At 51.3% G+C, this 18,655-nt stretch overlaps 3 protein-coding genes across 3 annotated transcripts; 1 reads left to right on the top strand and 2 right to left on the bottom strand.

Moving 5' to 3' along the window:
- Nucleotide 1: 1 nt before the first annotated feature.
- LOC106628441 (uncharacterized) lies at nucleotides 2–9,330 on the bottom strand. Its single transcript, XM_088066390.1, has 10 exons — nucleotides 9,086–9,330; nucleotides 8,005–8,520; nucleotides 7,054–7,124; nucleotides 6,534–6,642; nucleotides 6,269–6,399; nucleotides 5,753–5,860; nucleotides 4,730–4,848; nucleotides 3,799–3,955; nucleotides 1,346–3,338; nucleotides 2–939 (listed from the first exon to the last, which is right to left on the bottom strand). Exons 1-9 carry the CDS (start codon nucleotides 9,328–9,330, stop codon nucleotides 3,190–3,192), a joined length of 1,605 nt encoding a protein of 534 aa, XP_087922516.1. The 3' UTR covers nucleotides 2–939; nucleotides 1,346–3,189.
- Nucleotides 9,331–9,403: 73 nt separating this feature from the next.
- Nucleotides 9,404–12,001, top strand: CCDC27 (coiled-coil domain containing 27). Its single transcript, XM_014257194.2, has 6 exons — nucleotides 9,404–9,554; nucleotides 10,305–10,435; nucleotides 10,576–10,653; nucleotides 10,921–11,133; nucleotides 11,596–11,700; nucleotides 11,816–12,001. The coding sequence occupies exons 1-6, from the start codon at nucleotides 9,452–9,454 to the stop codon at nucleotides 11,948–11,950; spliced, it is 765 nt and encodes a 254-aa protein (XP_014112669.1). The 5' UTR covers nucleotides 9,404–9,451; the 3' UTR covers nucleotides 11,951–12,001.
- Nucleotides 12,002–12,259: 258 nt separating this feature from the next.
- On the bottom strand, nucleotides 12,260–17,088 carry LRRC47 (leucine rich repeat containing 47). The gene is made up of 7 exons (XM_005528344.3): nucleotides 16,447–17,088; nucleotides 15,929–16,372; nucleotides 15,069–15,185; nucleotides 14,647–14,762; nucleotides 14,231–14,333; nucleotides 13,753–13,842; nucleotides 12,260–13,587 (listed from the first exon to the last, which is right to left on the bottom strand). The coding sequence occupies exons 1-7, from the start codon at nucleotides 17,086–17,088 to the stop codon at nucleotides 13,375–13,377; spliced, it is 1,725 nt and encodes a 574-aa protein (XP_005528401.2). The 3' UTR covers nucleotides 12,260–13,374.
- Between the last annotated feature and the right edge of the window lie 1,567 nt (nucleotides 17,089–18,655).

The following is an 18,655-nucleotide window of genomic DNA, read 5'->3' as shown; positions in this document are numbered from 1 at the left end:
CGGTGGGGTGACAAACCGCGCCCCCCTGAAATGTATTTGCAGCCTTGGGCACCTGGAGAAGTTTAATTTTGTTATCCAGGGGAACTGCAGGCCCTGAGCCAGGCAGGAGGTGCCTGCCCTGGGGAGGAAACTGGAGGTGAGGAGGAGGACGAAGAAAAGGAGGAGGGCAGCCGAGCCAGCTCAGCAGCCGGAGCAGGATTTCTGCCTGCCAGTGGCACAGGAGGCACTGTCTGGTTTGTGTTTTCCTGGAGCATCCCTGCATCCAGCCATGTAAGGACAGCACGTTTTTCTCATCCCTGCTCATTGTCCATGTTCTCTGTGGTGTCCCAAACTGAGAGGGCTTTGTCACTGCAACACGGACTCAGCCCTGACTTGCGCAGGCATTGCCAGGGACTGGTGTGGAGCCACATCCTGCTTTTCCATGGACTGCCAAATGCACCCCTTCCCTCAGCCCTCTGTAGAGCCAGAAAGGCCCTGTTTGTCCATTACCAATGTGTTCTTGTACTTAAAGGTTGGTGTATATAAACAGAATGTACATACAGTAAGCTCATTGTGCTGTAAGGAGAAAGATTTATTTTCATGTAAGCTATAAAAATTGATACTGACTCCTGAGATACTGCAGTGTCAACTAAATTAATTTCATGTTGTATCATGTAAACATGCAGAAAAGCCTGTCTCCAGTCTTATCTATTCAAAACTCATTTTTTTTCCTCCTCTGAATCTCTTGCATGCAGTTGTGGAGGAAGGGGAAAGCCAATGATTGTCCTGAGAAGTCAGAGGTCTGAATAATCCCTCCTTGCTCCCTTGGGGAGTTTTGTTGACAGGTCAGACCTGACAAGCTGGAATGCCATGGTGTAAATTCCATCTTTCAGGAGGACAGCATGGACTGGCTGCCCAATTCTCTTCTGTTCCTGGTCATTTCTCCCAGCTGTAATTTCTCTGTTGATTCAGACAGGGGAAAAAAGCCTTCACAGAAAGCAAGGACACAAATAGATGTGCTCCCTCCCTGAATGTTTATTCCCTACACATTTGGGAAGGCAATGTCCCACACCAGGTCTTGGAAAGGCACTGGAAGTCACAGGAGCTGTTGCTGTGGGAGGGAGGGCAGGGAGCTGCTCCCCCCTCAGCCCTGAGTCACTTGAGATTTTAGGCAGCCTAAGGAAACTTGCACAGATGATGCCACCCAGCACATTCCCACTGCTGCACTCTCCCTCTGGAGGCCTCCAAAGACAGCCCCTCACCCGCTTCCCATCACCCCCAGGCTGGGGAGGGGGCTAGGTGCCCTTCCCAAAGCCCTGGACCCTCTAAGCAAGAGCAGAAGAGCTCAAGTCCCACTAGGGCTCACCTGAGACGTGACTTCTCCTCCAGGCAGGCAGTGGCTGTTCCCTCTCCAAGGGTGACAGAAGTGTGACCGCTGGACGTGCTGCACTCACAGCCCTGGGCCCGGGACCCTCCTCCAAGGCCCTCTCTGGGTGTCCCACAGCAGCTCCGAGCCTTCAGCACACAGAGGTGACCTCCTGTCCCTCCTCTTCCTCGGGTGCTGGTGAGCTGCAGCTGCAGTCACAATCCCTGAGGCCATCCCACCCCTCACACCACAGGGATTGGGAACCTCTGCGATTGGGAACTCCCCTGGCATGGCTGACAGTGAATCTGTGTCCCCAAGAAATGGCTCAGTAAAGCACTTTAATGCTTTAAAGCTTTTGCAACAACCACTCACATTTCCAGCATTCCTGGGGCTGTTCCCAGCAGTATTAATGGATCACTCTGTGGTAGGAATTGTATTTTTTGTAATGTTATCTTTGGAAATTGTGTTATTTTTATAGCTGTGGTTTCTCTTCTGTTTTGTTTTGGGTTTTTTTGTTTGTTTGTTTGTTTTTAACACAATAAAAGCACATGTGGCAATTGCTGCATCTGGAAATTAAAACTGGACAGAAAGTGCCTTCCAAACCCAGAGTAAACCTTCACCTGTAGGGCCTCAAAGAACCTGAAGCTACTGAAATGAAAAAGAAACCCACCATTGAGTACTAAACTTCTACAGTGAGTACAGAGAGGCAAAAAGCAGCTTCCAGATACATTAAACTTTTTTTTTTTTTTCAATAAATGGCTAAAAAATAGTGAATTAAATGGAGAGTGCATTAAGACATAGTTTTTCTGAGCTTGAAAAATTACGCTGTTAAAAACAATTTCCCAAAGAGAACACAAATTCACCACTATTTCTAGTTTTAGGAGTATATATTCCATAGGCAGGAACTGGAAATTGATTGAACTAAAGGTCCTTGCAAGAAGTTTATAAAATAATGCCTTGAAATGGAAGACATCAAGAATGTTGTTGTAATTCAGTAAAAATAAAAAAAAAAAAAAGGTTTCGAAAGATCTTGAAAACTGGCATGTGACTGGCATACAGGAACAGTCAGAGCCACACACCTGCAGAGAGCTCCACGCATGACAAAGGTCCAAAGCTCCTGGCAGAAACACTGACTGGCCTGTGGCTCTGCCTTCTGCTGAGGCCTGTGTCCTAAACAGGATCGTGGAATCCCGATTGGTTTGTTTGGAAGGAACCTTAAAGCTCGTCCCATCCCACCCCCTGTCATGGGCAGGGACACCTTCCACTATCCCAGCTTGCTCCAAGCCCTGTCCAAAGTGGCCCTGAACACTTCCAGGAATGGGGCAGCCACAGTTTCTCAGAAAAATCCACTCCAGCTCCTCACCACCCTCAAAGGGAAGAATTTCTTCCATATATCCATATTCACAGACCAGATGCTCTTGTGGTTTTTTGAGCATTACATCACCCCACTTGTGACACTGCTGGGAAGGTGCCTGCTTGTGACTTCTCCAGACAGGCAGTGGCTGTTTCCCTCTCCAAAGGGAGACTTCTCCCTCATCCCAGCTATTGCTGGTCCTACACCACCTTGCCTAGCCCAAGGAACATCACTCTTCTCCTAGGAAAGCAGAGCTCCACGGCCAGCAGCACTCTCTAGGAGGAAAAGCCACCTAGATGAAACCACACAGAATTTCTTGCAGGCTCTGGCTGATGTGGTAGGAACCCTGCACTGCTCCAGCACTGAGTGCTCCTGGTTCAGAAGTGCCTCTGTCTGCTGGACATTCCCAGTGGGAACATCAAAACTGCCATCCAGGCTTCTGTTGCGGCACTGGGTGAGAAATCCTCCCCGTGATCCAGCTGAGTGGCTGTCACACGAGCTCAGCCTTGACTCCAGCTGGATCCGTGGCACTGCTGTGCAAGTCCACAGCAGATCTGTTCCTCCAGGACTGCTCAGCCGCTGCAGTGACCTGGATCGTCCAGAGGAACTGCTCCTTGGTGACCATGGGGTGCTCCTGGCCTGTGGGACAGGAACAAAGGCCTGCATGGAACCCATGGTCCCTTGTGAGCACAGATCCCACCACAGCAGCTTCTGGTGCTGCAGCCGCAGGATTTAAAACATTTCAGCCCCTCCTCCTGCCCTGTCAAAGCAGCCACAACAACTGACATGCTGCTGAACAAAATTACTTGGACTAGATGATCTTCAAAGCCTCTTCCTACCCAACCCTCTCTATGATTCTGTGATTTTTATCCCTTCTTGGGCAGCCAGAACCCCAGACAAGGGTCTCCTGGCTGTCACAAACAGCTGCTTTCATCACAAAAGAGAGTAAGGTCCAAGGCAATTTCCCCTCCCAACTCTCATTTCTTCCCAGCCTAGAGTTTCAGATCATCCCCCACCCATCCCGACGACCTGACACAGTGCATCCCCCAACAAAGCCAATCCAAAGCAACACCAGCCATCAATTTAAGCCTTGTCTCACCTTTCAGGGTTCTCAGAAAGTGCCGGAAGAGCTCCCTGTAGGCATCTCTGTAGCGCTCAGCTTGGGTTTGGGGACAGATGGACACACAAGTCCCATGCTCTGTGATGCCCAGGGGGTTCTGGTTGTCCACCCTTAATGTCCCTTGAGACCCATGAACCTGAGGGAAGGAGCAAAACAGGGAAGAAAGAACATTTCTAAGTTATCACATTTTCAATCTTGCACACCTGGCCAGGTTAGAGAAGCCCTGGTTTGTAAAATCAAGACAAAAGGTCTGAAATGAGGAGTCACACTTGCCCCAGCCAGACATGGTTTGGCTCAGACACAGCAGAAACACCATGGATGTGCTGCAGTACAGTGGCTTCCACTTGTGTGGTACCTCACCTGAGCAAAGCCCCTTTTCTAAGTGTTTAACAGAAATTCCTCCCCAAGACCAGCCCCCACCGCTGTAATTATTCATGACTGCAGGAATTTATACTCTTCTTCCCCTTCAATATGCTGAACTCTTGCTACACACCTGAAACCACTCTGGAAAGGACAAAGGAAATCTGCTTTCAGCCTCAGGAGAGCAGGCACCAGATCCTGCTCTGGTATGATTCATGCAGCTCATAACACCACAGAATGCATGGAACAGAGAGAAAATTTGGGTGAGAAAAGAGAAAATGGGTTGTAGATTGAATAAGGAGAAGAAGCCACTGCTGCTGAGGCAACAGCCCAACAAATAGATGGGGCACTCAGAGCTCTGCTCTGGGTGACAAGGTGGGGATTGGTCACAGGTTGGATTTGATGATCCTGGAGATCTTTTCCAACCTCAGTGATTCTATGATTCTGTTATAGAGAGGTTTTGGGAAATGTGCTGCAGGCACACTCGGAGGCGAAAACTTGTGCTGGGCTGTGGAGCCAAAACAGACTTGACTGAGCAGCAGGACCCCACCTCCAGCCGCTGGTCACAGCTCCTGGTGCAGTGCTGGCTGACATCCAGAGTGACAATGGCCCCGCTGGGGAACTTCATGCTGATGGCAACTGTGTCCACATCCCTCAGGCAGCCCACGTCTGGGAACAAAACAGGCCTGGCTCACCCCAGGAACAGCAAAGCAGCACATTCTGCAGCTACAAACTGCTCCTCTTCCTTCAGGAGCTGACACTGGCTTTGTGACACCTTCTCACAGGACGCCCTGATGACAGCACTCCAGCTGCTTCACCAGCATTCCTGATGAAGAACAGGCAGTTCTGCAGGAACACACAGCCCCAGGCCCAACTCCACCTTCCCAGCCTGCAGCTCTCCCTAATGAGGGCACCCACCTCTGCTTCCAGGATCAGGCAACTTCCAGCACGTTGCTGGAGCACGGCAGAGGGTACAGAACCTTCCTGGAGGGCTCTTGTTTTCTGCATTTCAATGCTGTGCCATGGAGGAGAGCACTGCATCCTGCCCCTCCTCACCCCAGCCAGCCAAGCTTGGCAGCTGCTGCAATTACCTTAATTAAAATTCTGCATTTCCATTTAAAAAATGGCAGCTTCCACCTTTTATGGTTCATTTAAATGAGTGTGGTAACCCAGAGCATGCATGTCAGCCCAACATGACCCAGCACAAACACATAGCTTTGTGCTGGGATCCACAGGGAAGGGCCAGAGAAAGCACAGAATTAACATTTCATTTACATTCTTGTGAGCTCAAACCTTTGCTCAGTATTTTCTGTACTCTGGCTCCAAACCTGCTGTCCTGCAGAGTAATGTTCAATGATGTCCTGCTTCACATCAGCAGGAGATTCACCAGATTCAGAGATCTTCATCAAGTACCCCCAAGGAACCTGCCTTCTGTTTCACCAGCCTGTTTACTCAACTTCTCCATGATGGAACAACTATCTCATGGCTAACACGCTCTCGTTCCTTCTTTCTTCCCAGTTTTAACACTGAAGTCCAGAGGTACCCAATAAACCATCAAAAGACTCATTCTTACCTGCACAGAAGGCATGGCCCAGGGAAAATACTGTATCTGGCACACTCTCTCCCAACAACAAACTGATAATATCTATGTCATGCACAGCAGTGTTGTAAAAAATGCCACCTGGAAGAACCAAAACTGAGTGTTAAGGTCTCCATATTGAAACCCACAGCCAATGAACATTTCTGAACTGCACAGAGATGATATTAAAAAGCCCCCACAGTGAAGAAACTGATACTAAAGGGGCAAAAACATGCACAGAAATGAAGTTTGGTAAAGAAAACACTCGTCAAAAAACACTCCTCCCCATGGATCTTAAGGCTATACAAACTCAGGGGAATTCCCACAGAACACAGAAACATTTCCAGGCCAGGCAGGACAGGTTTTGGATCAACCTGGTCTGGTTAACGTGTCTCTCCCCATGACAGGGGGTGGAACAGATCTTAAGCTGATCTTAAGGTTCTTTCCCCCCCAAACCATTCCATGACTCTGAGTCAAGCCTAGACTCTTCAGCAGGAACCTGCTGGGTACCTGAGGCTTTCAGCAGGCTCAGAGAGGCTGCTGGATAGAGGCTGCTGATGGTGGATATCCGGTGGATCCTGCCCAGCGCCTGGCTGTCCCGCACCTTCTTGTACAAGAACTGCAGGGCTGGGTCAAAGCGCCTTACAAGGGAAACAAGGAATGAGGTGAAACCAAGCTGATTTAAGGACAAACTCAGGAAAGCCTGAGGAATCAGTGCTACTTCCAGACACGTGATTTTATCAAGAATTAATCACAGGAAAACCACTGGTCTTACTTGTAGAACCCACACACAAGTGGCCTCCCACACCTGCTGGCCTCATCAAAACAGGCTTCTGCTGTCTGTCTGTCCAAGCTGGGCAGCCCCTCGCAGAACACACCTTTACCTGTGCAAAACAGGACACACACAGGGCTCAGAGGAGGCACAGCTGCACAAACCCCTTGATCTTGCAGTAATGTACACAGCTTGTGACATTTCTGGTTTTGATGGCATTTACCCCCTTCTGCCTGCCTGCTGTGCTTTCAGCTGTCCCAGACCCCAGGAGTGGGACTGTTTTGGTGACAGCTTTTCTGTGAGGCCTGGTGGGATTTTAGGATGAGACACTGCTCAGTCATACTAGGAGCAGCACAGTACAAACTCCATTGGTATCCAGCCACTCACATCAGCAGTGATCTCAGTCACTGTAATGACACAATTAGAGAGCCTGCACAGCTCCAGGGCTGCTGCTGAAACACAAACACACAAGTGCACATCAACAGGCACAGGGAAAAGATGAATGTGCAGCTGCTCCTCTTACCTGCTCGTAAGGCATCTCTTACCATCTCAGGGGCTTCATCAGGTGGGGAACAAATAATGACTCCAGAGACTCTGCAGGAATCAAGAGATCTTCAGTGAGGATGTTTGATCACTAGATCAAACAATGCTCAAAAGCTCAATTTGGTTACAGTTAAAAAACCCTAAAACCCCATTGCTCTGGAAGAGCCAGCTGGGTTATAGAAGGAACTCAGTGCCTGCTTCAAAGATGATATATAAAGTGACAGACAAAGATTAAAATTACAAGTGGCACAAAGGAATTGCACTGCTTTTCCTGCATCTTCAAGGAGAAAGACTTTTAAAGGTTTCCTTCAAAAAGGATTTAAATCCTTAATCCAGTTAACACACACAGTGAAATCTGAAGTATTTATGTGGTAGAGCTGCTGATCAACGCATCTTAGCTTCCTGTGATTCTTTACTTCCTAGTATCAAATCAGCCTTTCCTAAAACCTCTGCCTTTTCCTCTTGCAATATTTTAGACCTGATGGTAATAGCACTTTAGTGATGTTACAGTTGTTCAGTTCAACTGTGCAGCAAAAGGCTGCAACCTTTCCTATTTACACCAACCCTCGCTTATCTCAGAGTTCCAAGAGTCGCCAAACTCAGCTGACTGCTCTGAGACAGGAAAACTGGCAGGTAGCAGGGAAGGCATCATTTATTATTCTGTGGGAATGGAGGAAAATGGTCTTTTTATATTTCTTAACAAAACTCCCTGTAACTGAACACCTCCAAGTCTCCATTAATCTGGGTATGTAAGCCCAGTTAAGCTTCTCAGAGACTCCATGGGTAGGTGACAAAAGGGCCCCTCACTCCCACACGGATGGCCAGAGGCACAGTCTGGGGCTGCTACAGTTTCCCAGAGGGGAAGGCAAGGCTTGTATGGAACCCCCTGCCCTGAGCAGAGCCCCACACGGGAGCTCACGGCCATCAGTACCGCGGATCACCGAGCGCGACGGCGGCGTCCTGCTGCCGCAGCACCCTGGTGCTGGCTGGGACCTCGGCGCCGAAGGCACGTTCCACCTCCTCTGGCCGATCCTCCACCACGTACAGCAGGCAGCAGCCCGTCTCCTCCAGCAGGCTTTGCAACAAGGCTTTGCTCACGAGCCCCGCACCAAAGAGCACGAGGCCGATGCCACTGCTACCATGACACGAGGGGGGCATCGGGCTGTTGGAGGCATCAGGTGCAGGCCCAAGAGGTTCAATCCTGGTGTGGAAGGTGGCCAGCGGTGAGGGGTGGCTGCGAGAGGTGGAGGGCATTGGGTCATCCCTGTGTGTGGTGGGAATGGGGTGGTGGGGAATCAGCAGTTTGTGGTAGGAGGGCGGGGAGGGGACCATGCTGTAGCCGGTGCTGGATCCAGTGGTGATGAGGAAGGAGGGATGGGAGAGCAAGGAGGGCACGTCGAGTGGCAGGGGCAGGCTCAGGCTCAGGCTGGAGTCAGGACCTGCAGAGCTGGGGAGACAGAGATCAGAGAATAAGAAAATATCCTGAGCTCAAAGGGACCCACAAAGATCATCAAATCCAACTCTTGAGAAGAACACCCTGCATAAAAACACCCCAAGAAGATCACCATATATCTGAAGATGTTGGCCAAGTGTTTCTTGAGTGGGGTCAGATGAGACAGATAATTAAAGAATCATTAAGGTTGGACAGGACCTCTAAGATCATCAGAGTAAACCTTTGTCTGAACACCTCCTTGTCAACTAAACCACAGCACTAAGTGCCACACACAGCTCCCTCAGTCACTCTTCATAGGAGTGATTCCCAGAGCCTTCCCCAGCTCCTCATGTCTCTTTTGCAGTGAGGGACAGAACTGGACACGGCACTCGCTGGGCCTCAGCAGTGCCCAGCACAGGGGGACGGGCACTGCTCCGATCCAGCTGGGGACACAGTTCTGCGGTCGGGTGAGGGAGAAAGGGCCGGCTGAGCCCGAGCAGCGGTCGGTCGGGTGAGACTGAGAGGAGGCGGGTGAGGCAAGGAAAGGCCGGCTGAGCCCGAGCAGCGGTCGGTCCCTCACCGGAGCCCCGGGGCGCGCAGCCCGAGCTGCCGGAGCAGGCGGCGGTTGCGGCAGTGGCGGCCCGAGCTGAGGTGCTCCAGGATGCGGTCGCGGCGCACCCTGAGGGGCAGCTGGCACGGGGTGCAGAACAGCGTCTCCACGGCAACGGCCGGGCCCGGCGCGCTCGGCCCCGCCGGCTCCCGCCGCACCGACAGCTCCGAGAACTCGGCCGCGTAGTCGTGCAGCGTCTTCCTCCTCCGCCCCATGGCCCGGCCCCGCTGACTCGGAAGCGGAAGGCCCGCCCGCCTCACGCCGTTGCCCGGCAGCGGCCCCGCTCCGAGCCCCGCGGCGCCGGGAGAGGCCCCGGCCCGGCCCCAGCCCCGGGCGATGGAAGCCTGTGGCGGCTCGCAGGGACCGGTGCCCACCGAAATCATGGGACAACTCCAGCAGGAGCTGCGGAAAGCCAAGGATGACCACAACATGGCCATAGGTACCGTGGGAGGTGACCAGCGCACACCTTTACCTGCCTAGGTCTCATTCAATTCGGCTCCTTTGACATTGAAAACATCGTAGGGTGTTGCTCACAAGCTGAAAAGCCATTTGTTCTGAAAACACTTTTTTTTCTCCCCTTGGAAGTGAAGAACATGAGAAAACCCAGCAGAGAAAGCCCTGAGCAAAGTGACACTGCGTATCCTCACACAAAGTCGGGTTGTTTAATACACATGGAATCACAAAATGGTTTGGGTTGGAGGGACCTTCATGGGCAGGGACACATTCCCCTATCCCAGGTTATTCCACGCCCCAAACAACCTGGCCTTGCACACTTTCAGGGATGGGGCAGAGCCTCCCCACCCTCCCAGGGAAGAATTTTTTCTAATATCCCATCTAACTCTGCTCTCTATCAGTGTGAAGGTATCCCCCCTTGTCCTGTCACTCCAGGTCCTTGCAAACAGTCTCTCCCCAACTTTGTTGTCGGCTCCTTGTGGTACTGGAAGGTCACAGTTAGGTCACCCTGAAGTGAAACAACCTTTTCTTGTCCAGGCTGTACAAACCCACATCCCAGCAAAGCACCACAAACCACATTATCACCCAGAATCACTATGGCTGCAGCATTAATGTGACCCAAGTCTGTTCCCAGACTGTTCCCACAGTGGCTTTGCTTATGCTTACCTGAAAAAAGCAGCCACAGAGCATTCAGCAGGGATCTCCTTTGCTAACAGAGTACTCTCCCACTTTACAGGTGCTATCTCTTCCTTGCAAAGACAGATGGAGATCCAAGAATCCGAGCTTCGGAGAATCAGATCTGAAAAGGAATTTCTCCAGAAGCAGCTCAGAGAGCGAGAAGTCCAGCTCCAAGCTTTGTCTGACAAGGTATGGCTCAAGAGCATGGTGGCCATGGCTAGCAGGAGACATGGCAGCTGGGAATTTGGGATTTTTGCAACACGTCCCTCTCTCACAGGCACGGGGCACCTGTAGCTGCAAAACTGAAGTGTAGAATATTTTCCTTTCAGTTTTGCAGCCTGACAGAAGAACAGAGGCAGGAAGAAATCACGGCGATGATGGAGGAGGAGAACCGCAATCTTCAACAGGTGAATTAGTGTAAAGCCTATACAGAAAAGTGGTAATTTCTGCTTCAGTGGGCTGGTTTTAGGGCTGGTGGAGTTTGGCATACAAAACCCCTACTCAATCCAAGTAGTTTTAGAGAAAACACCAAATAATAACAGCTACCAGTACAAGTGAGATTGTTAGTCCATACATTCTGCCCAGAAAGCATTTGGACCAAATAGTGGGAAAATGAGGCCAAACTTGTTCACTTTCTTCTCCCCAGTGACAGCTGGATTTCTGTATCTTCTCAGGTTGTTAGAGAACAGGAATCCCAGCTGGCTGAGCAGAAGGAGATCATCGGTGAGTTACAGGGGAAAATCAGCCAGCTGCAGGCCGAGGTTGTGAACACCCACCTTCACCTCCTGGAACAGAAACAGGCCCAGAAGGAGATCCAGAGCCAGGCTGAGGCACTGCAGCACAAGGAGCTGCAAACTAGAGTGGCACTGGAGCACATCAGCAGCAAGGTAAGCGTGGCCTCTTTCAGCTCAGAGCCCTGTCCCCCTCTTGGCACACTTGGGAATCTCAGTCCCTTTGCTTTCTAGCTGTGGAGGCAGCTCTTGTGCCACTTAAAAAGAAAACAGACCTCAGATACCAGAAACCCTTGAGAAATGAGTTCAGTTGAGGCACATCACCAGATTTCTAACATCCTTCCAGATCCAAGGTAACAAGAACCACCTTAAAGTCATCTCTTGCAGGCAGATGTGCCTGGTGCCAGGGGAAGAGCCTTGGCCCATCTAGACCCACATAATTACCACAGCACTTTCAGTGAAGCCCAAACTGCATGTAATTTCACATTAAACACTTTCCACATCATCATTCACTAGTCTTTTGCCCAAGCCTGACAGCACAGTCTCTGTAAGTCCATGCAAATGCCAAGGAATTGCACATAAAGACTGAACACATCTGCTCTCCTCTTTTACCCTAAGTTTGAAAGGTATCGAAACAAAATAATCCAGGCTACGTTCAGCGTGGAGGGCATCCAGAGCCCCTCGGCTGAGCTCACAGACAACGAGGTGCTGGAGGCAATGCAGGTATGTGGCTCTTCCAAACAGCTTCCAGCAGCCAGGAAGGAACTGCTGAGGTAAGAGAACACTTTGCAGTGCTTCTCTCAGCCTTCCCACCTCTTTACATGTTGCTGATTTTCAGAAAATCATTAATGAGCGGACGGAGTTCCAGCAGATGCTGAAGAACAAGGGTAGCAAGGTGTCACTGCTCAGCAGCGACAGCCGCACATCATCGCCTGCAAGGAGAAGGACCTCCTCCAGGATAGAAAGGCTCTGATGGCTGAGCCAGAACCCATCACCAGCCTCAGGCTCTGGGTTCTGGGCTCAGAGCTGGTGCCTTACAATGAATTAAACTCATTTTACTGACACCATGTTCTGTGGGAGTATCTGATTCAATTGTTTCAGCCAACTCAGAGCACAAGTCACTTTAACTCCTTGGTCTTTAGTAACACTTGACTTCCCAGAGAAGCCTGAAGCACAAGGATGGCTTGCCTACAAGTGTATAAATTCCCATTTTTGCTTTGGGAAGTTTTTTTAAGTGACACAACTCAACATCCACCAATGCCAAAACAAGGGACAGTGCCAGGACTGCAAAAGCTGTTTTATTTTTCCATTCCATGTGCAAGTGCCGACATGGGCATGTATTTGACACAGCAGCATTCAGTTAGAGCTCTGAGATATCATTTTTACCAGAAGAGAGTCAATCTGGGGGTCACCTTAGGGAAAGGAGTGAGTCCCCATGTGTGCTCACCCACATATATAGGTCACCCACAGACTGCTCAATGAGAACTGCTCCAACTGCCTGTATTTTGGAAGGTAAAAATATGTGGGTGGGGCAAAAAGCTCCAGGAGGGTCACTCTGGGCATCAGTGCCTATATTCTGGGGGGACGAGGAGGTCAGCAGTGCCAGCTGGAGGCAGCTCCAAATAGATCTGAACCTCCTCAGCAAGAACAAAGCCAGTGCTCAATCACAGTAACTCTCTGAGCACACACAAGGTCACTACAATTCCCACAGGGATGGAGGATGGCCCTGAAATGCACTGGGACACACAAACCCTGCAGTTGACTCAACAAATCCCTTAAAAATGGAAGCTGTACTCATGCCTAAACACAGAAACCGTCACTTTAAAACACATCCCTCAAGTTCTGACAGCAATTAAATGCTTCTGACAGCAACTAAATGTTCACAGTTACTCCAGATAAAAATAAAATTCTGCAGAACGAGATGTCAGCAAAGTGCTTTGGTATTCTCACTCCAGGTTGTACCCAGCAGAGGACCTCAGTTCCACACTGTCAATTACTGCATTTCTTTGCTGCCAAAATAATGATCCAGATGAAACACCAGGAGGAAAAAGTGATCTTGCAGAAATATGTGACTGTGCTTGTTTTAAACATTGTAATGATTTTCTCTACTGCGTTCTGACATCCTACACCTTCTCTGCCTTCAGTCCATGTTTGAAGATGCTGCTCTTTCTGCTCAGGCCTAACATGGATGATCTCTTTTCAGCTTGAAAGATCCCAATTCTCCTTGCTGTAGCTCATAAAACTCTGAAGCCATTGCCTTCCCAGCAAAAGATGTTCCACATCTTTTCTTTAAAAACCCAAACCATCTCACTGTGCACCAGTTGCATTGTTGAATATGTGGAAAAAAAAAAACAAAAAAAAAAAGGAAATGGAATCCTCTTTCAGCTCAGGCAGCTGCTAACGGATCACAGTCAGCAGAGAGGAAACTGTGGCCAGGTCAGTTTTTGAAGGATAAAGTACTTTCAAGTTCCCATCCGTATCCACCACTCGCACCTGCTCCACTACCAAGGGCAGGTTCAAATTCCCTGGTCCACAGAGAGCGTCCAACTCCGTATCTGAACCAGAGCCTTCCTTGTTCTGCAAGGTGGATCTGTTCAGCTCTGCAATTTTCTGTTAGAAGCAAAATACAGAGAACATCAATTCTGTGGCACAGAACGAATGAGAGGGAGTAACAATACTACTAAAATACGAATCAGCTTCTCAATGCATGTGAGCAATGACACATTTGGTAGGAGCCCCCCCAAGAACAGAAGGATATTTTCCTGAACTCCCTACCAGGATAAGGGTGTCCATCACATCTTTGCAGATCTGTAAACTGGTATCACTTGTCACTTCCAGAAACAGGTCCTGTGTCTCTTTTCTAATCTGCAAGAGTTCCAGAGATGAAGCAAGTCAGAGCAGAGCCCCACAGCCCCCTGGACACCTCCCAGTACAGAGAGCTGAAGGCTTTCACTTGGTTTAATTCAGGGGCAAAGCTCTGCTGTTCTTTACAAGTCAAAACCAATATTCTTGTCCTTCGACAAAGCCTTTGCACAGGCAGGCTGGTGCTTTGGAACAGATTTCCAGAAGTAAAACTGTAACTCCTAGATCCCTCTCAATCTGGGAGTAGAGCCCATATGATGCAGGCTTTAAGGGTTTATACTTGGACTACAAGCACAAGTTTCACAGAACTGTGTATGTCTTTGAGTTAAATGTCTCTCAATAGAAAGAAACACTGCTTAGTTATTAATGTATTTCCATGAATGGGAAGTACCTTTGTTTTCTCACTATTGGTTATTGGTGGGAAGGAAATCACAGCACCTTCAGCATCCAGCAGGCACGGGTAGTTGTCTTTACCATCCAGCAGCTGCAGGTACCTGCCATGAGAAACAAAGCAGTAAGAAGTGAGCAACTGAGAAAGCTGCTGGACACAATGACTAGTGACAAAAAGGAATTAGTGTGTGATTTCTACACAAACAGTGAACAGCACAGGGCAGGGCCACATGCTGCTTTACAGCCCATTTGCTACTATGTCATGTTTACCTCATGTCTGATTCTCTTAGTTCACAGCATGTGCACCACACACCTTTCATTCCTCTCTGCTTCCCTTCCATCCGCTGTTCTAAATGGGTGAGCCAAATCCCCAGTGCAGTCACTTAAATGTATGTGAGAAAACCACAAGGTACTGACTTGTGCAGCCCAGAGACATTCTGACGCTTCTTCTGCTTCCGCTGCTCCTCAGCCTCCAGCTGCAGCTGGCGGAGAAGGTCCTTTGCCTTGATCTCCTTCCGACCCAGGGGCATGATCTGCACCACACAGGAAAATAAAACATTTTAATTCAATTTCTCTCAAACACCAGGGTTACAACACTCCCCTGTAAGCAACTCAATAATTAAACAATATTCCTGCATGTTGTCATGCCCTTTTCAGCATGGAAATACTTTCCATTTCACATGGACTGCTGTAACACACACCTGAAAAACAGGCTCAGTCGCTAGTACTAAACCAGGCACCAGGTACAGCAGGACATCAAGGAAATCAGTACAACTGCTAAAGTTCCTGGAGTTTATTTTCTAGGCTCTATAGGGTAAAAAAGTACCCTTAAGCCCTACCTTGAGCTCATCAGGAGGCTGAACATCATATGTCAGAGGAGCTTTGACCAGCTGCAAGTCGTGGGTGGCAATGGTGGCCACTGTGCGCTTCTCACAGATGTCCTCATGCAGCTTAGTCTGAAACATACAGGATGCCATTGAAATAGATCAAAAAGTCAATGTGATTTATCCCTCCTATGTGCAGATTCTTCTATAGTTGATGTTGGCAGCACTACCAGCCAGGTGGCTGAAACAGAGCCCTTCCCATCACCTGTATCTCCATTGCAGCCCAAATGCAAAGGCAGCTAAGCCTAACAACATGTGACACGCTTCTCCACAGGGAAACCAAGTTTCATGTCAGAAAGCAATCCCAAATACTCAAATCTGGTAAACTGAAAGCAGGTCCTATCTGCCACCTAAGGGACAGGTGAACAGCAGGCCCAGGGATAGGTCTGTGGGCAGGATACCTCACTCACAAAGCTGGGTGTGTAACATAGTTTTAACATAGATCAGGGAAGCTGGAGCCAATCCAGGGGATCTCTACACATGGACACGGGGTTATTTTTAGCTTTCAACAGGTTCCACAGCATTAACAAGCTGCTGTTACAGTCCCAACACAAATGTGAGTGCGTCCACTGCCCTCACGGCAATACCTGAGCTCTGATGGGTCTTTCCCAAAAAAACAGTTCTGCTGATTTCAGACTGACTGGGCATGTACTGCTGGCAGGGACCACTCACCCTGTACCCTCATACCTGCTGGGTGAGGAGCTCACCTTAAGTTTCCCAAACACATCTGCTGGAAGGGGCCTAGAACAGTTTATTTCCAACTCTGCCAGCAATATTCCTGTTCCAAACGAGTATCACGAGGCTGCAGCTGTTACCTGCATGGTCAGGAACCTCTTGAGAGCATTTCCCGGCTTTAAGTTCACTCCTTTCAGCACACAGCACACGATGAAGGCTCGAACATCTTTGACACCTGGGCTCACTTTGACCACCAAAGGCGCTGGGTTCTCAGAGACGTGCAGAACCTTCACCAGCAGCTTGCTCGCCTCTTCCACCTCATCCTGCTCCCCATCCCCACTGTCCTTCTTCTGCTTCTCCCTCTTCTTCTTCCTGACGTCCTCTCTGGCACCCTCGGCCTTCCCCTTCCCACGGCCCCCGGCCCGTAGGTACTCCAGAATGGCCTTCGTCTGGCACCCATTGACCATCTTCTCCAGCCGCTTGTCCCTCAGCTGGTTGCCCCTGAAGTTGGCCTCCTTCAGCCGAGGGCAGTCGGCCAGAGCGGCGGGCAGCTCCCGCAGCTGGTTGTTGGCCACGTCCAAGCTCTGGAGGAGACAGAGATGGTTCGGTCAGGGGTGTGCGATGGGGACCCGGGCAGGGCGGCGGGGTCGGCTCCCACCTTGAGCGCCGGCAGCGCCGCGATGTCCGCGCCCAGCTCGGCCACCTCGTTGTCGGCCGCGTCCAGGCGGCTGAGCAGCGGGAAGGGCGCGGGGGGTCCCGCGGGGGGCAGGAGCCCGCCGGGCAGCGCCCGCAGCCGGTTCCCGGCCAGCAGCAGCTCCTGCAGCTGCGGCGCGGCGCGGGCGAGCCCCGGGCCCAGCTCCCGCAGCCGGTTCGCGCTCAGGTTGAGGCTGCGCAGCTGCGGGAAGGCCGGGGCCGCGTCCCGTGTGCCGTCCCCCGTCCCGCCGGGCGCCGCCGGCAGCGCCTCCTGCCCGTGCCCGGACAGGTCGAGCAGGCGGAGCGCGGGCAGGGGCCCGCCCAGCCCCGCGCCCAGCCCGGCCGGGCCCAGCGCGTTGCGGCTCAGCACCAGCGTGTGGAGCGCGGGCAGCGCGGCCGCCACGCCCGGGCCGAGCTCCCGCAGCGTCGCGCAGCCGCTCAGCTCCAGCGACTGCAGCAGCGGCAGCGCCAGCAGCGCCTCCGGCAGCCGCCCGCCGCCCGCAGCCACCCGCTCGGCCACCGCCGCGCCCGCCAGCGACAGCTCCCGCCGCCGCTCCCGCGCCGCCGCCTCCAGCTCCGGCCACGGCTCCGCCGCCGCCGCCGCCATCGCGCCCGGAGCCCCGCCCGCAGCAGCCGCCGCCCAAGGGCCGCCCCCGGAGGGACCCGCCCCCGGAGGGACCCGCCCCCGGAGGGACCCGCCCCCGGAGGGACCCGCCCCCGGAGGGACCCGCCCCCGGAGGGACCCGCCCCCGGAGGGACCCGCCCCCGGAGGGACCCGCCCCCGGAGGGACCCGCCCCCGGGGGGACCCGCCCCCGGAGGGACCCGCCCCCGGAGGGACCCGCCCCCGGAGGGACCCGCCCCCGGAGGGACCCGCCCCCGGGGAGGGTCCGGCCCGACCTCAGCCCGCTGCGGGAGCTCAGCAGCGGGAGCGCGGCGACACGGTCCCGCCGGGACGGGGCTGGGCGCTGCTCCTGGATGCAGTGATGCTTTAAACAAGGGCAAACCGCGGGACCGCATCGCTGCTGAGCCGCGGGTCTGCCCCAGCGGTGCCGCACAGGTCCAGGTCCAGCTCACACAGGTCCAGGTCCAGCACACACAGGTCCCGCACACACAGGTCCAGGTCCAGCTCACACAGGCACAGCACACATAGGTCCAGGCACAGCTCACACACATACAGCACACACTGGTACAGGTCCCACAGGCAGGGCTCACACACGTACAGCACTCGCAGGTACCCACAGGTGCTGCAGGAGCCACAGCCTCACCCCACCTGTACTGATTTCCATTGTAGCAGGTGGAAAATGCAGATGTACTCTCCAGACTGGCTAAAGCAATTTATTAAATATGTGCAATAAAAATAACTTACATTTAAAACAAGTGACTCCTTTTCTTGATAAAATTTCCCAGATTTCAATATCTGATTTGTTCATCTAGCACTTAGGAACATCCAATCACTGTAAATTGCTCTCCTGGGGTAGTGGAACACCAAGAGGTCTTTTGGGATGAGATCAACTCCCGCATGCACAGACAGGGGCTGCTCTGGAATCGTCTTTGCAGTGACACATGAAAACGCCTCAGCTGACACTCAGGCACAGTTCAAATGGACAGGGATCACACTCTTTCCTTGCTTTCCCACTGAGGCCACATTATTGCCAAATCCAGGTTCCAGTCCAACATTTTGCAGACCTTCTTTCACTGCCCAGATCCACACCTGTGCAATGGATTTTCTCTGGAATATTTTGCTCAAGACTTGGTGGCACAGCACCAAACCTCACAGTGTTCTTCACTCGAGTGTTTATTTTGCCATTGCAGCAAACCCAAGTTGTTAATTAAGGAGCAACCTCAGTAAATCCACCTTTAAACATGACACTGGTGGGTACTACTGTACTCCAAAAGGGTCTTTTCACATTCTAAAAAATTGCCATTTTATTATTGCTAGGTTATTTCCTTTTTGTACCAGAGAGTAGTTTTCATCCTTACACCTCTGAGCAAGACTAATGGTTATTTTGAGATATTTATTATTTATTCAGCATACAGAATCAGGTTCTCAAATAGGAACCCATGTCACTAAAGGGAAAATAAAAATACCTATATATATATATGCTCCTAATGTGTGTGTAATTGTTGAGATATGTATGTGAAAGAGTTAGAGAAACGGTTTACACAAATATTT

The sequence above is a fragment of the Pseudopodoces humilis genome, chromosome 24 (genome assembly GCF_049639895.1).
Source record: "Pseudopodoces humilis isolate 2021_Gansu_Grassland_sample_001 chromosome 24, ASM4963989v1, whole genome shotgun sequence".
Lineage (NCBI taxonomy): Eukaryota > Metazoa > Chordata > Aves > Passeriformes > Paridae > Pseudopodoces > Pseudopodoces humilis.
This window is presented reverse-complemented; position numbering and strand designations above follow the sequence as displayed.